This window comes from Scylla paramamosain, chromosome 4 (genome assembly GCF_035594125.1).
Source record: "Scylla paramamosain isolate STU-SP2022 chromosome 4, ASM3559412v1, whole genome shotgun sequence".
NCBI lineage: Eukaryota > Metazoa > Arthropoda > Malacostraca > Decapoda > Portunidae > Scylla > Scylla paramamosain.
The window spans coordinates 22,749,527-22,767,026 of NC_087154.1; the positions used below are offsets into that span (position 1 = coordinate 22,749,527).

At 44.9% G+C, this 17,500-nt stretch overlaps 1 protein-coding gene across 2 annotated transcripts in view; it reads left to right on the top strand.

Moving 5' to 3' along the window:
• The first annotated feature begins 2,559 nt into the window (after positions 1 to 2,559).
• Positions 2,560 to 17,500, top strand: part of LOC135099868 (EF-hand domain-containing protein D2 homolog) — a 21,824-nt gene continuing 6,883 nt past the window's right edge. Inside the window, exons 1-3 of one of the 2 annotated variants that reach the window (XM_064002483.1) lie at positions 2,560 to 2,765; positions 2,964 to 3,035; positions 3,166 to 3,278. In XM_064002483.1, coding sequence (XP_063858553.1) covers positions 3,029 to 3,035; positions 3,166 to 3,278 — 120 coding nt within the window. In that variant the 5' untranslated portion in view covers positions 2,560 to 2,765; positions 2,964 to 3,028. The remainder of the gene's footprint in view (positions 2,766 to 2,963; positions 3,036 to 3,165; positions 3,279 to 17,500) is intronic. The other variant, XM_064002484.1, reaches the window with a different exon arrangement.

The following is a 17,500-nucleotide window of genomic DNA, read 5'->3' on the forward strand; positions in this document are numbered from 1 at the left end:
TAAACAATTAAATAAACTGATTAAGAAGAAAAAAAAATAAAAGAAGAATGGAAAAGAAAAAGAAGAAGAAACGAAAATCAGATGCTAGGTGGAGAGGAAATGAATGGCAAGTAAAGGTAGACAGCGAGGTGGCGGCAAATGGGTGAAGGGAGGCAGGCGGGAGCGAGGCGCTGGAGTTGGATGGCACGGGGTGGGTGCTGGGTGGCACTATGGAGATATCGACTGAAGGCAGCGTTATACGAGGCTGTTGTCCGGGCGACGAGAGAGAGAGAGAGAGAGAGAGAGAGAGAGAGAGAGAGAGAGAGAGAGAGAGAGAGAGAGAGAGAGAGAGAGAGCTCGTCACCTCCTCACAATAAAACGACTCAACAGTTGAAAGTTAGCATTCACTGATCCCCTTTTGATATCACGGAGTGGGGAATTATGTGAAATTTTCGTTACAGTTGCGTAACGCATTTCTCTGAGGCTGGCCGCAGGACGACCCGTGACTGTTTTGTGGCGGTGTGATGCGAAGACGGGATTCCTGCGCCGCTATCGCACGTACTTCCGTTAGTCCACACCTGCCCTCTTCGCTCATTGAAGCCCTCGCAGAACTTCTTGCCCACTGGGACACACACACACACACACACACACACACACACAAGGAGGCGTCGCGGTGTCATTCCGGTATCACTCTGTTTCCAATCAACCACAGGCGCCGGATATGTAACACACACCATGATACCCTAAATGATTAGTGTGTGCGTGTGTGTGTGCATCAGGCATCACGAAGCGTCACGTGGGTAGAGTAACGAACACTCCCTGAGCCAGTAATGGTACAGGTTTGTCGCTGTTTAATAGTAATGATGGGAATTTATGTTATCGCTGTAAGCAACAGCTACAAAAATAACGATCTCATTTAAAAGCCCGTATTTGTTCTGTTGTTTTACGATGCTTATGTGAACAGTGTATACATTTTTTTTTTCAGACGTACAACGTGAATTTTGAAATGTTCACTCGCAACTTTTCCATAAATAGGTGGGATGGGATCGGTAATTCTAAGTATTGGAAAACCTTTATGGAGGACTTAATCTTGACTACCTGCAATTTTTTGTTGTTATAACTGTTACACAGAGATGCATAAATAGATAATTAGAGGAATACGTACATGTCAAAATAAGAGACAGTGAGGTACTATGGGTATAGGTTGTATGAGAAAGCGGGTTGGCGAGGACGCCGCCGCCACTCAGGGCGGGGCAGGGACGGCGGCCGTGAAACTGATCCTTTTTGTCTAGTTTCCAGGGACGACGCACCTTGGTGAGCGTTCCTGTCTCTAGGCTGCAACAGGTTTCTGTCCAGGGTGTCCATAACCACCTATCTAAAAAGCTGTTTTTTCACAGGATTTGCTGTATTATTTCGATGCTTTCAGTGTGATTTGCGTTAAATCGGCTAACAGATTATCATGAATTGTAGTAATGGACGTGTAAGTAAAGGATCTTGCTTATACATGAAGATAAGCTGCACTCTGGCTAAGAGCTTGGGAAGACTGGTTATGAAATGGACGACCCATTGCCACGGGGATTGCCTGGCGTATGGTGCCTTCCTGTCAAGCACAGCTTCACAACGCGCCGCGTCATGGCGAGGCCGATTGTCACGTTAGTAGCATTCCTGAAGGCGGCCTCGTGTCAAGAAAACTAAGAATATTTTTATGCTAGTCTGGAACTTGCCTCTCATAAAGTGACCACTTTAAAATTTTTACTCTCGCTCCCCGCCACGAGAGGGTGGTGGGTTATCTCCTGTAGGAAAACACCAGCAAAATGTGCCCACTGCTGCCACAATTCGTTTTGCTTCTCTTCCACGACCATTATTCCTGACTCGCTGAGAGTCGGGTGAAAACAAACAGTGGTTATGTCAAAACTAGCCACTAATTCTGGCTAAGTATGTACGAAGCACCTTTTATTTTTATTTTATTTTATTTTATTTTTTTTCTGCACCAAGTCCAGATCACTTCTCACGCAGATACGCTTATATAAATAAAGGTAATTAGACTTATGTGGTTTCACTTTTTTTCTAAGATTTCACCGAGAAATCAGATGCTCGTCCACTAGTAGAGAGAGTAGCAAGTCTTTCTAGGCGCCACGCCGCCCTGCCAGACGTCTTATCCAAACAATAAGCGTCTGCTGGTGTGCCGGGGTTTACTGTCAGGAATGAAGCAGTTATGTAAAGGCAGGTTTTTATTGACAACAATATATAATAAGTACCGCAACATTCTAGTGCCATTTTTTCAAATAATTTACAGACAGCTTTACTAATATTACTAATAATATCCTTTGGCGATGAAAGCTATCGTGCAAGTGAAAAGGAGAAAGTACTCCCAAGTTTATGAAGCCACGAGATAGGTTTAGTATGTTATGAATCAGCACGCCTGTCTCGATTACTGGCGGGTTGGGCATGAGTTTGCAGAATAGTACTGAAAATAGAGACAGTCACACCCACATCTCGTTCCTTTACCTTCACTTTATCGTTCACACTTATCATCAGTCTTATCACATGACCACAGTGACAGCGTATATTGTGGCGCGATCGTGAAGTGACCTAGTACGCCACACGCCCAGCGCAGTCAGTCCGCGGTGAGCGAGCGAGTGAAGCAGGAGCCGTCACACAGTGTTGTCTGAGCGGTAGGGGAGAGAGGGCGCAGTGCCAGGATCGACCGTAGGCTACTGTCTCGCCACCACTGGGATATCGACGGTCAGCGTGTCGCCAGAAGAGCGTGATCTGCCATCCCCAAGGTGAGCTGGAAGGACGACATGATGGTGCCTTTCGTGTGTATGTGTGTGTAAAGCGATGTCATTTTAATTCTGCATGAGGAAGGGCCCGCTGCAGACCTTTCACTGTCGTCGTTCATGTAAAGCAGCACGGCAGGACGGCAGATGAGCGCCACTTTCTTACTTTCTCACTTTCTCCGGCGGACACCTTGCTGACCCCAGCAGCAGCAGGGCGATAAGAGAACGAAAGAATTCGAGAGTTGGTGATCGTCGCTTGCCGGAGAAGGATGAGCGGTGCGTATGTCTACATGTGCGTCGCGCATTTCTCTCTCTCTCTCTCTCTCTCTCTCTCTCTCTCTCTTCTCTCTCTCTCTCTCTCTCTCTCTCTCTGTCCCAGCTCATTCCCTTCCTCTCTCTCCCACAGTCTTTGGATCGGCCGTGCTCGCCTCACACGCCACCTGCACCCCGCTGCCGCTCTTCCGCACCGCCCGCACCATGGGAGACGTCAAGCTGGTCACCCTCCTCGACGTGGCCAAGGTAGGATTGACACCAATCTCGAGCCCCCCGCCTGTGTTGCTGTAAGGGTGGCGGTGATGAGCTGTGGTAGTGATAATGATGTGAAGATAAAGGCAATGGTGATGATAGTGGTGCCCGTGGTGATCGTAATAAGGGTAGTGGTGCTGGGGAGTTGTGATTACGGTGTTATTGGCGAAAATATTGTTGGTAATAGTGGTTGTGGCTGCTGACAGGCTTATCTACAACATTCTCTCTCTCTCTCTCTCTCTCTCTCTCTCTCTCTCTCTCTCTCTCTCTCTCTCTCTCTCTCTCTCTCTCTCTCTCTGTTAATACAGTTAATACGATGGTGGCTATAAGGGAGGGAAGGGGGGCTGCGTAAAAAACAGCAGTCATCACTGTATTCCCAAGCAAGCTTAAAATACTCGGCATTTGATACTCATACATTACTACAACATACAAGTTTCGTCACAGTGGCAGGACACGAGGCCACAGAGCGTCACAGTGTTGCGTCCCTTGAGGATACGTGGCCACAGAAGGATGCAGACATCCCCGCTCCCTCCTCGGTACAGATCCATTACATCATTTGGGTCAGAAATTCTTTGGTGTTGCTGAAATCCGCTGCACTTCACCTCTCACAACGCAAAAGAACTCCTTCATTGTTGTATTCAGAGGACTTTCAACCTTATGCATACTTGTGAGGATTAGTGTAGGTACCGTGAATATATACTTTACATCGTATGCAATGCTTCTTTGTGCTGAGCTCGTGGACTGTGAAGTGTAAAGGTGCATTCAACACTAATACATCCTTTCTTCGTTCTAATATATCCTTTCTTCGTTCTCCAATGTCTGGTAATTTTGACTCTTCACTCATCTTCTTTCTGGTCAAGCAAGGACTAAAGTATGCACAGAAACACCGCCAACGATTTGCTTTGAAAGGAACTTATTGGATCAATCACTCGGGTACACCACAGGGCCCTTGAAGCCTATCCTCCCCTTGGCTGCAGATTAAAGCGGAACTCTCCATAGTTGCCACCTCAACGGGGCGGGAGTTCGAGAGAGGGAAAGTGGAAGGGTGGCGGGAAGCGAAGGGCGGGTCCTGTACCACCTCGCAGTCTTCATCATATCATTAATCCCTCAAGACTGTTGTCCTGCACATCTCTGCAGGGGCGAGGAGGGAGTGTCGCGCCCTTGGGACAACTCTACAGTATCTCATGAATGGCTTAAGTGTATGAACTCGATACACAGGTATCTTCAACCCCACGCCAGCCTGTGTTGTGGGCGTTGTGCTCTCTCTCTCTCTCTCTCTCTCTCTCTCTCTCTCTCTCTCTCTCTCTCTCTCGTGTGCGGGCGGGCGGGGCGCGCGCGCACGCACGCACACACACACACACACACACACACACACACACACACACACACACACACACACACACACACACACACACACACAGGATTTCAAGGTCACTGGCATATCCTTGAGTTGAGGAGAGAGAGAGAGAGAGAGAGAGAGAGAGAGAATCATCTGTAGCTCTCGCCTGGCATTACAGGAGAGAGAAGCCGACAGACACACGCAAACGGAGGCGCACAGACAAACAGGATCATAAGCCGACATTCAAACAAACAGACCTCAGAAACAATGTATCGGCGTCTGTTTGTCTCCGTGGTGAACAATCGTTAGGTTATGTTATGCTCTTCGTCGTTGTTGCCGTTTTGCACGTCCGACCTGCACGTTTTGTCTCGGTTGTGCTTGCATGCGGGAATACTTGGTTCTCATTTCTTGTTCAAAGGCGCATCGACGTAAGGCGCGCAATGGTGTGTCAATATCGAGAAGAAAGCGTGTCGTCTTTCAGGTGTGGGTTGCGCCTGCGTGGGTGAGGGTGATGGATGGCTGTAGACTGACATTATCATGGATCCATCATTTCCGTTCGCCCACCAGGGAGTTCACACTGAAATTTGTCCCGTAACACCCCCTAGGCGCGAGAATCAAATTAACACTGCGAGAATGCTCATTATAGACCTTTTAACACTTGTTACATGCGCACCACTGAGGCTGCCATGTGGGACTGTCACTGCAAGTCCCGAGCGTTCACGTACAGCAGGATGACATTTTCCAAGCCATTACTCCGCGTCGCAGCGCGGCAGTCAAAGGTGCCGCTCACCTAAGAGGGAACGAACTTATCGCTCCACTTTGCATACACCATCGGATTTTATAGGATCCACATCACTTGCACCGTGTGTGTACGTGGGTGCGTGCGCGCGTGTGTGTGTGCGTGTGTGTGTGTGTGTGTGTGTGTGTGTGTGTGTGTGTGTGTGTGTGTGTCATAAATGCGACATACGTTCAGTGATGAAACATTCAAACTAGTAACTATTACTATTCTAGTCTGATGCAACACCACGTATAACATACACAATAGGCAATACTTGTCACTTTCTAACAGTGATTACTTAACAGTAAATAATTCATAATGGTAGCAATTGAAAAATAGTCAATGTCTGTGAGATGAAGGCTTTGATATGCTTGTATTGTTAAAGCTTTCTGTTTTTTCTTGTAGTGATAACTCAGACGAAAATTGCATTGACTTGGTAAATGATTCGCGACATCCTGTCATTTGCATCGAACAACGTCCTGCATACTGCTTGGGACACAGTGTCACAATGGAATGATTATTAAAGACAAAAAGCTTTGTAAGACTTCATTGTTCAAAACAATTATCCCCCCGTACAAGTAAGTATTGTTGTTCAAGAAGCTCCACAAGATGCAATGTTTCTTTGCGCCGCATCACCGACACGAACACTGTGTGCTGAGCCGCTCGGTGCGCACGCACTGAAAACTTAAATTATTCAAGGGTGTTCTGATTCTCAGTCTTTGTTGTGTGGGAGGATAATCCGTCTCCCTGAGCTAACTTGGAGGACTTGATATATATATATATATATATATATATATATATATATATATATATATATATATATATATATATATATATATATATATATATATATATATATATATATATATATATATATATGAGACATACACACACACACACACAGAATTGCACCAAACTGCCTCCTTTCCCTCGCACATTCGCCACTGTCGTCATCGTGTCATTTCGTGACAGCACCTCCCGCCAGTGACCCATGCTTCCGGGAGACTGCGTGAATGAAGACATGTTGCATTGAACCTCACGCGCCACTGACTTGCATATCACGCCCCTCTGTGAACACACGGCACCACCATTTACACTGCTCCGTTTCCTACTATTTCTCTTAGTGGTTCTGCTGCAAGTTGAGAATTGCTCTCTCTCTCTCTCTCTCTCTCTCTCTCTCTCTCTCTCTCTCTCTCCTCTCTCTCTCTCTCTCTCTCTCTCTCTCTCTCTCTCTCTCTCTCATTTGTGAGCCTGGACATGACAACGCACGCTTGTTTGGAGTTGCATGTCGGTCGTGTTATTTGTACCAGTTTATTTGATCGTTGGGACTCAGTTTTTGGGTTCAGCGTGTGTTTGATGAACCCTGTTGTGCCTCGCCTGATGGAGCACCCGCCACATCAACCTCCACACGCGGTACGTAGTTCATGACGTCCCCGTAACGTATTATCATCATTAGCATCATTTATTTATTTATTTATTTATTTATTTGTTTTTTTAATCCTGACCTCGCCTCGCCCGTGCCATGTGAACCCAAACTGCGCGCCCTCATTCCCCGGTCCGTACACACTTCCGAATGTAGGTAATGTCGCCCGCATGGTGTCACGTGTGTAGGCGTCTCCTTAGTGCTTAATTCCCCTTTTTAGCACACTCCTCTCCTCCCGTCTGAGTGGATCAATCTTCGTCATGCAGCGCCGCTCATCCCGCTCCTCTGTCCTACTTCCCGCCCACAGCTCGCGCTGCCGCCCGCACTCCCTGCTTGCAAAAGGCACCCAACTGAACGAAAGATCGATTCGCATGTGTTTGTACGGGAGGAAGGGAGGACCCGCATTCATTGCCTTCCCCGCCCTTATCACTTTTACCTGCGTGCCTGCCCTCGTCCTCCCACCCACTCCCCTCCCCTCCGTGGCTCCAACCCAGTTCCTCCCACCTTCCCTCCACCCCAGCCTCACCTGTTCCAGCCTCCGATACAGGTGTGGTGTGGCGGTGAGAGGCATCTGTTTGTCCTCACCTGCCCTCCCGTCACCCTCCGCACCAAGCCCTGCTGCTCCTCACAACACACCTTTACTACTACTGCTCGCTGCCTCACTGTCACTACTACTACTACTACTACGAATACTACTACGATTAATACTACTACTACGACTAATATTACCGAGACTAATACTACTGATATTGCTACTATTACTGCTACTGCTACTATTACTACCATTACTACTACTGCTGCTATTACTACCATTACTACTACTACATAATAATAATAACAATAATAATAATGATAATAATAGTAATAATAATAATAATAATAATACTATCACTGCTACCACTACTATCACTGCTGCCACTTTACTTTTCCATTTTTATTAATTTTAATTTCTTTTTATCTCCCTTATCTCCTCCTTCATACCCTAAACATCATTATTCTACCTGTTTTCATCCTTTTTTCGTTCCTTGTTTCCTTACTACTATTTTTCCATTCCCTACCACCTCTTCTTCCTTGCCATACACATCGTTATTCTACTCCTTATTTTCTCTCTCTCTCTCTCTCTCTCTCTCTCTCTCTCTCTCTCTCTCTCTCTCTCTCTCTCTCTCTCTCTCTCTCTCTCTCTCTCTCTCTCTCTCTCTCTCCCATTCCTTAACCTCTGTCACCCTCGTCCTCCCCTACTCATTTACCCTTCTCGTTATCACCTTCCTCCTAACCACCACAACCACAGACACCTCTTCGTCTTCCTCGTCGTCCTCCATGGCCTCTCGTCCCTCACCTGTTCTACTCCTCGCCTTTCCCCATCCCTCTCGTCCCGCCGTGTCTTCATCCAGTGTTTTGTTTATATTCGGTCGTCGATATGATCAGTATGTAATGGACGATTGTCATTGCACCACCACCACCACTACCACCACCACCACCACCACCACCACCACCATCACCAGGAGTTGCTGTATATTCTTACCACCACTGTCCCTGTCCTCCTTGCATTTATGAGATTGAGCAACCCACACACACACTAAAACACAAACACACACACGCACACCACCACCACTACTACTACTACTACTACTACTACTACTACTACTACTACTACTACTAATACTACTACTACTATTACGACCACCAGCACCATTTCCCGAATTACTAGAACCAGCCCTCTCCTCTCCCACCCTCACACCACCACCACCACATCCTCCACCAGTGGCCTTCGCTGGAGGGACTTTCCTACCGGATGGACTTCATTTGACGACCTCCATCACATCCTCCACCTCCTACTCGGCAGTATCGTACTCCTCCTCGGCCTTCACCACCACGAACTACCACCACCGCCACGAACTGCCATCATCTGCATCTCCTCACCACCACCACCACCTACTACCGCCATCATGAACGCTATACCACTGACACCTGCACCACTATCACCACCACTACTGCCAGTACCGCCACAAACTTCCTCCCCTTCACCACCACTACTACCATAATCCCTAACCTCTATCACCTTACCACTAGCACCGCTATAACCACCACCACCACCACCACCACCATCATAACTGCTACAGATCATTACTATTATTATAATGTCACCACCACCAACACCGTCATCTTCAACACTACATAGCATTTCCACCTCCTCCACGTGAACTCACCACCCACACTGAAAACCATCCTAATTTTATATAATGGCGTGAGTTATTCATTCTGTTAACCTCATTTTTTCATCTTAATTATGTGTGTGTGTGTGTGTGTGTGTGTGTGTGTGTGTGTGTGTGTGTGTGTGTGTTTGTGTGTGTGTCCTTAGCTACTTTCACTAGTCTCTACCTGTTTGGCTGGAGTCGAGAGAGAGAGAGAGAGAGAGAGAGAGAGAGAGAGAGAGAGAGAGAGAGAGAGAGAGAGAGAGAGAGAGAGAGCCTGCTTGATATTCCACGGCTACAAAGTCTCGTGGTTCAGATAGAGCCTTATTTGTTGTTCGGTGCGTATCCTCGTCTCTAAACTATTCGTCTTGCTTCCACAATGACCTCACTTTGCATCACTTTCCCCGTCTATCCTACATTTTCCCTCGCTACATCACGTTTATTTACATGGACGACACAAGCTTTAAACACAAGATTATATGGTTTGACGTCTGTACCCTCTTGTATTTTTCCTTTAAATATTAATCTACTTTCTTCGTGGCCTCGTTCCTCATCTCTTTACTCACTCACCGCACATTATACTCTTTGTACCCACACAGCTACTATTTGCATGGACTATGTAAGCCCTAACAGTGGATTAGATGTTGTATATTAGCATGCTGTATCACTTTACTATCTTCCTGCTGTCTACACATTCTCGTTCCCTTGTTTACTCGTATGTCGGCTTGAGTGTTTGTCTGCCTGTCCATTTATTACCTGCTCTGCCGTCCGTCAGCCCGTGCTCGCACCCACTACCCAGATCCTCGTAATAATGTCTGAGTTTCCTCCTCGTATTTTATGAAGCAGGTGTACGTGCTTGCTCATCCTTTTTGGTTTTGGTGTCTTGCTGCTTATCTGGTTGTCTGGTTTGTCTGTTTATCAGCATTGGTCCTCTTTTTTTTTTCTTTTTTCTTTTCTTTTTTTCTTTATTTTCTTTCACTGATCATTTATAAGCCAATTTTTTTATTATTATGAATTTGAACGTATCATCAGGCAAATCTTTTCCTTTCTACTTGCAACCAAAAAGAAAAAAATACATCGAGAATAAGTACCACGATTTTTTACATGGCAGTTTTCGAAGACCGTTTTGTTGTATAATACTGGCATTTGTATCCCGATGGTCTGTTCCTTTAAATTTCTAGCTTTTCTGTAAATATGTCTTTTTTTGCGACCATCTCCCACGCTGTAATGTGTGTGTGTTTACTTTAAGCAGGTGCAGTATAGCTATCGGGCGTTGCGGTGCGAAAATTTAAGCACAACAGCGAGGCACAGTACACTAAAATAAAAGCGTTGCCAGGTCCCGGGATACGAAGCGTGTTGTCCTAAAGGTGGAGGGTCGGAAGTGCCGTGCTGGGTGTGGACGGGCGCTGTCTGTCTCTACTTGTATGTTGACGGAAAATACTTTGGTATTGCCTCCTGCGGACTCAATATGGAGCCTACCTCACGTTCCTTTCTTTCATTCTATTCTTTTTTTTTTTTTTCGTAGAAATCGAAACAGCACAGAACCACGAAATCTGGTAAATCAAATTAAAGGGAAAGTACTGCACGCACTTCCTCACAAACGTTCTCCGCCATGACCACCACCTCGCGTGACGCCCGCAGGATGTTATACGTTTCTCGCTTGAACTAACCCCCACTGCTGGGTTTCCTGTGGCATTTAGAGAACCTTTCCAGAGGCCACGTGCAGCCCGCCAGCGTGACATACTCCACTTGGTCTATCTGGTAGTCTTCTTAGTCAACCAGTCTGATCCGTACACGAGGTTGGTCAAGGTACTCATCATTTTTGCAGGATACCAGGTCTTATTATCAATCTGTTACCATATCAAGTCCATGTTCGTCCACTGCATCACCAGTCGTGGCATCAGAAAGTTAGGTATCGTCGGTGGACTGTAACACTTGAGTGTCTTCAGTCTTATGTACTTAACATAACAATCAGGTCATGGTAATCCCTTAGGCTGGAACACTACACTGGTTGTGTATTGTCCATTAGTACTCCGATAGCTTTACAGCAAATCCTCACAAAACCTCTACAAATTCCAGGTTCTTATTGTCACGCCTGTAAATTGTTAAAAGTCGATGCTCTGAACCAGTGGAGCAAGCCGAACGTGTAAATACAGACAGGCTGCGAGAAAACAGTCCTCACATGAGTATAACCATAAACTCTGCCTCATGAGTAATGTAGTGCAGTAATTGAAAATGAAATGGCACTAATTCAGTCAATGCCTGTGTTACCAATATCACTGTAAATGAAAGTGAAGGAGATCTAAGTATACCTAGGGGGCGATTCTGATTTTGCTCAAACACACTCGCACAGTGTTTAGCAGATCACTTTTTTGCGTCCATACAGTATTTGTGCTTGAGGCGCTGAAGTCATTCTTGATGAAAATGTGGAATGAATTATTAATCAATCCATTCTGTCGTTAGACTCCGATATATTAATATTAAAAAGATGAGAAGATGGAACTGATTCGTGAAACCAACAGCCATTGCAAACTGTCAACTGACCGCCATTAATAAGAGCAGGGATTCATGAAGTAGGTAATGTTCACAATAATTTGTCCTTTTCTCAGTTGCCTCAGAAATATACCCCCCTATTTTTCATTTCCTGTAATACTTAAATCAAACTATTCTCCACGAAAGATCAAACTGATTACTGATTTATTTAAGGTGTAAGAAAATAGATATAATACTACGTGTTGTGAAAGCTATCTTCTGCTAGTACCTACCTGGTTATAAATTGGCTTTGAGTGAGCTAATGGAAGCCAAGTGACAAAACAAAAGACATGAATACACACGTAGAGCGGCCACTTAGTAATCACCAGCAGAGGAGGCGATCATGTGTGACGCACGTGTATTGCATCAGCAGAACTACATGACGTACGGAGACGTTGGCTTCTTTACTGAATGTCCTCCAGTGCAAGTTTGTCACTCAGCTGGTCGTACTGTACGTTAGAGAGAGAAAAAAATCCCACAAGCGACGATCTTTCACGTGACTTTTTTTTTTCTTTTCTCTTTGTCTAAGGTTTCTCGATGGTGTAAGTCACTCGGGCTTCATGCGAAGCGTTGACAACTGCCGCAGAATCACGTGCGTTTGTTTACATCATGCAGTGCCACAAAAGTTGTCCCAGCTGTTGCACTGCAGTCCTCTCACAATTATATAGTAAAGTAGTATGTACTGATTTCTCATTCCGTAAATATTTACAATAATATTTTAGCATTTATCTTTGCTACATCTCTGAATAGATTCCAAATATTACTTCATTACATTGGAACAAAATTTTAAGAAATACCAGTGTAATATGTAGTCAAATAATGAATTCAGATGCCAGTAACAAACCCGTACAATTGTCATTCTCGAAGAAAAGATAACGTTAAACATTTTCTTGGAAATTTTCATAAATGGAAGCTAAGAACAAGAAAAGTAAATCCTATGATAGTAATGTGCACTGAACTGACGACGGAGATGAAAAATAGGGCACATCTACTTTAAAATATCAATGGTGGGGGTCGAAAATAAGGAAGGTAGTTTATTGTGCACTTGACCGACAGCCTCGAATTAGAACATTTTCCACACGGAGGCCGAGATCTACGGAAGCGCGTCCACAGCGTCCACATACATATCTGACCACCAGAATAAGTGAGGGTGTGAACGAGGAAGAGTCCAGCGTAATCATTCAGGGTCGAAGCTGAATATTCATCTTATTAGAATTCAAGAGACTAAAGCAGCAGGTTCTGTCCACATCAAGGCTCTGCGCTCGTCGGCGGTGTGAACAGCAGGAAGGTGGCGGTGGTTTAGGAGCCAGAGAACGTCCTGCAGATTAGTTAATATTCTTACGTATTTTTTTCTTTTTTTATGATTGCGTTATCCCAACAGATAGGAAGAGGTGACTCTAGCACCCTCGCTATCAGGAAAGACAGGAAACGGTTATCATACAGCATTACAAGCAACCGTCTCTCTCTCTCTCTCGCTCTCTCTCTCTCTCTCTCTCTCTCTCTCTCTCTCTCTCTCTCTCTCTCTCTCTCTCTCTCTCTCTCTCTCTGCCATTAAGTTAGAATAATAAGAATCCATGCCATGCAAGAATCATAAGGTCTCCTGGTCTGCCGTTTACCTATGTAATTTTGTGCATTCCTGTTTTATATTGCGTATCAAGGCATTTCTTTGTGGATTAAATAGCAACTGAATTTTTTTTTTTTTTTTGTAAGACGTATTTTTTCTGTCAAAGTACAACTATATTATCTTCTCTGTTGTCTTCTGTCAGTAATACGAAGTGTCCAAAAAAGGCTTACTTAATATTGTTATTATGATATCGCTGTATTCATGGTTTGGCACTAGTATTCATCATCCCTTCCCTTCCCTTCTCTTCCTCCCTTTCCGTCCTCCCTTCCCTTCCGTGTTCATAGTTTTGCACTTACATTCATCATCCCTTCCCTTCCCTTGCCTTCAACATTATTTATAAGGCAGAATCGTGTACTACCACCGATGTATTATTGTTATGGCCGTAAATATGCACCTCCGTCAAAAGAAGCAAGTTTTATCGTAAGGCGCAGCAGTATAACATGTCATACGCCCTCCTTTTCTTTCCTTCCTTCCTATTCCCTCAGTCTTCTTTCCTCCCTATCTACCTTCCTTCCTTGCTTCCTTTCTTCTTGCTCCCCTTCCTCTTCCTCATGCTCCTCCTTTTCCTCTCATTTCTCCTCGTACTTTTCCCCCTCCTAATCTTCTTTTTTCTCCTTCACTTGGGCTTTCGTTTTTTTTTTTTTTAAAGTTTCAACTGATTTGTCTTTACTTTCCTCCTCCTCCTCCTCCTCCTCCTCCTCCTCCTCCTCCTCTTCCTCCTCCCCGATCTCCTACTTTCCTTTCCTTACTCTTTTCCTACAATTCCCTTCTTCCTTCCCAAGTGTTTGTGCCCATTCCCGCGCCTCCATTCATAGCCGCGCGCTTTCTTAGAGTATCGATCACCTGGGACTTGGCGGCACCTGTGCAAAAAGATCCCTTCCCCTTCAGAGGCCTCGACCTTCCGCCCCGCCGGCCCGTGAGTGGATGCGGACCAAAGGATCTCCGCTTCTTGTGTGTGTGCCTGATGGGAGAGGAATAAACGGCGTGATTGCTCTCGTGATACGGGGCGAGTTGAAGAAAGAAAGCAGGTGAAAGGAGAGAGTGGAGTATGTACTTGAGAGAGAGAGAGAGAGAGAGAGAGAGAGAGAGAGAGAGAGAGAGAGAGAGAGAGGGAGGGAGGAGGTAAGGAGCGAGAGTGGAGTGGCTGGCCATGACGGAGGCGAATAACTTGACCGATTTCCTAAGTGGAGGAGGAAGTTGTTATCAGGATATTGTTATCGTGAAGACAAGCCCGCAGTGATGCGTCACACTTGGACACTTTTACTGAGAACGACCAAGCGAGCAAAATTAGTCTTGCGAGGACGAGTTCAGCGAGATCTCCATCTTCAGAATTCCTAGCGAAGACTGTCTCACAGCCCGCCTGGTGTGCCTGCAGTAACATTAGTTTTCTTCGGAAAACCACATTGAAAATTATTTCATCTTCGAATTGTATAGAAGCAGTGAATGGTGGTTTCCATTTCTCTTTGAATGTATCTTTTGCAAGAATGTATATTGGATTGAATTATGTTTGTTGCTTTTCTATTATCAACATGCATTGTAATTTTATTGCTGTATCTGATATTGTATAGAAGCAGTGAATGGTGGTTTCCATTTCTCTTTGAATGTATCTTTTGCAAGAATGTATATTGGATTGAATTATGTTTGTTGCTTTTCTATTATCAACATGCATTGTAATTTTATTGCTGTATCTGATACCATGTACCGTAAAGTGTACTGTACAAGTATTTTTTTTATTTTTATTTTTTACATAAAATAATAATTCATGAGCACTAAAATTAGATATCTTTGTACTGAATTGAGTTCATGTACTCGGAGCACGTGTGTAATGGTGCAAGTGTGTCGCTGGTGCTTGACGTCTGAGAAGAGACTGATAAATAGGACACTGTGTGTGTGTGTGTGTGTGTGTTTGTGTGTGTGTGTGTGTGTGTGTGTGTGTGTGTGTGTGTGCGCGCGCGCTCGCCCGCGGTAGAATGAATGATGATTCGTCTCCCTTGGTGTGAACGGAACCGGCAGTGGCGTCTCATCATTAGCACTTCTCCCAGACGCGTCCTTCGTCACCAACTTCTTTATAACAAATAACCTGTTTGAGCTTCACAGTACAAGGTGTTCCTCCACAATGAATACCACTTCGCCCAAATACAGGGAACAGCATGCAATAAAACATTGGGTTGTCGATCATTAGAATCACATACTGGTATAAGCTGTTATATTACTGTTATAGCGTAGAGGCAAATTGTACCTTGAAGCAATAAAAGTTTGGGGGTTTTGGTGTGTGGGTGTCGACTCTCTCAAATTGAGTCATTCTTTTTTTTTTTGTGTGTGTGTGTGTATGTGTGTGTGTGTGTGTATTTTCAAATAAGTTTCAACAGCGTCGCAGATTAGTGGTGGTGTCTGCAGTGTGGTGGTAATGGTCGTGTCCCTGTCTGCATCAACACGCTAAGCTTCTTTTCCTTCCTCTCCTCACGTACACGCGGCTGACATTGATGCTGCTGCTGCTGTTGTCCTCCTCCTCCTCCTCCTCTTCCTCCTCCTCAGTGATGTGACGAAAGAAAAAAAATATATAATAAAAACCAGCATCGCACGTGGAAACCCGAACGGAGCAAGCACCCAGAAAAAAAATGTAATCCAACTCTTGCCGCTCCCTTTTGTTTTAGGCCTCATGAAAGGGAGTACGTTGTCCTTGCAGGATTTTTTTTCGTACAAAGGATCAAAGGGGTCTTTTATACTCATCATTCAGTAAAGGATGAGCAGAAGAGAAGTAGAGAGAGGGTAACGAGTGCAAAACAGACGAGAACGGGAAGACGAGGCTTTGTGTGTGTGTGTGTGAGAGAGAGAGAGAGAGAGAGAGAGAGAGAGAGAGAGAGAGAGAGAGAGAGAGAGAGAGAGAGAGTCATAAATCTACACAAGTCTAGTCATTTATTTGCGAGGTGAACACTAACAGGAAGGGACGAGTAGGCAGGGGAGCATCAACAAGAGCAAGGTGTGGCCGCCCTTTGTGTGTGTGTGTGTGTGTGTGTGTGTGTGTAAACAGCCCCGACAGGTCGTCTTCCTTCACGCTCTGCTCCCCGCCAGGACTCGGGTTGTGCTAGGTCGTGAGCAGGGAGAGGAGGGAGAGGAGGGAGGTCAGGTCAGGTGACTCAGAGATATATAAACGCGCTAGCATTTGTTTATCTGTACGTACTTAAGCAGTATTGTTTAGCATGCTGTTTTCTTCTTTCTTTATCAGTGTTTATTTATCATTTGTTATTTTGTGTACTTTTTTATGTTGCTGTTTGTTGCTGCTGTTGTTGTTCTTGCTGTTGTTGTCGCTGTTATTATAAGTAGTATTAGTCTTATTTCATCATCATCATCATTATCATCATCATCATCATTCTCCACCATCTCTTCGGTGCAGTGACTACTGTGCCTGGGTACAAATCCGCGGGGCCCGGTTCGAATCCAGGCAGGGGCAGCCCGGGCACAGGTCACCCAGCTATTCACCCTTCCTCCGGTCATTCCTCCGGTCGATATATTGGTAGCTGGGAAAACCTGGGAAAGGTACACTATGAAAATTGATGTCACGGGTGCCACTTGTCCCGGGGTAAGGGATTTCCACCACAGATTCAGAGGCCAATGAAACGGAGGCGAGCGCTGAGACCACGCGCAGTTATGCCCTATGCACCCAACTTTATCTTTACTTATTAGTTATATGTAACTGTCCGATTTTTTGTTTATATGTAACTGTCCTATTTTTTGTATCTTTTTTTTTTTTTTTTTTTTTTTTGCAGATTTTCTGTTGTATTTCCTTATTATTCCCACGTACTTTTCAATTTGTTCATTTCTGTACACTTTCTTTTAGCGATACTGCTAGCGATATATACTGTTAGTTGTAATCTCTGCCTAAGTTTGCATTTTCGTTATCATCTTAGTTATGGTTTGTTTAATATTTCTACGTCCTTGTACCATTTCAATAAAGTACTCGAGGTACACTTTTGCTGAGTGTTTTACGGCAGTGAGACAGTCGCGTATCCTTGGCAGTGATTCCCTAATGAGCAAACTGTAGACAGGACAACTCCGCTGCCAACTCGGATCAGCGAGAAATAATCAGTTTATTGAAATATTGGCGGTGCAACAGATCTTGTCTTGTCACGATGAATATCGTTAACAGATCTAGAGGCCAGACGGACACGAGGTCAGTGGTAAAGCCGCGCCAACACTCGTCACAGTATCCTACCCAGTACTGCTCGGATTTTTTGGTTTTTCCAAGTTTCATGTATTTTTTGGGATTTTTTATGCCCACGGAAGCCTTGCCATTTTGAGTTCAAGTGATGTGCTGTGTTGAGATAAGG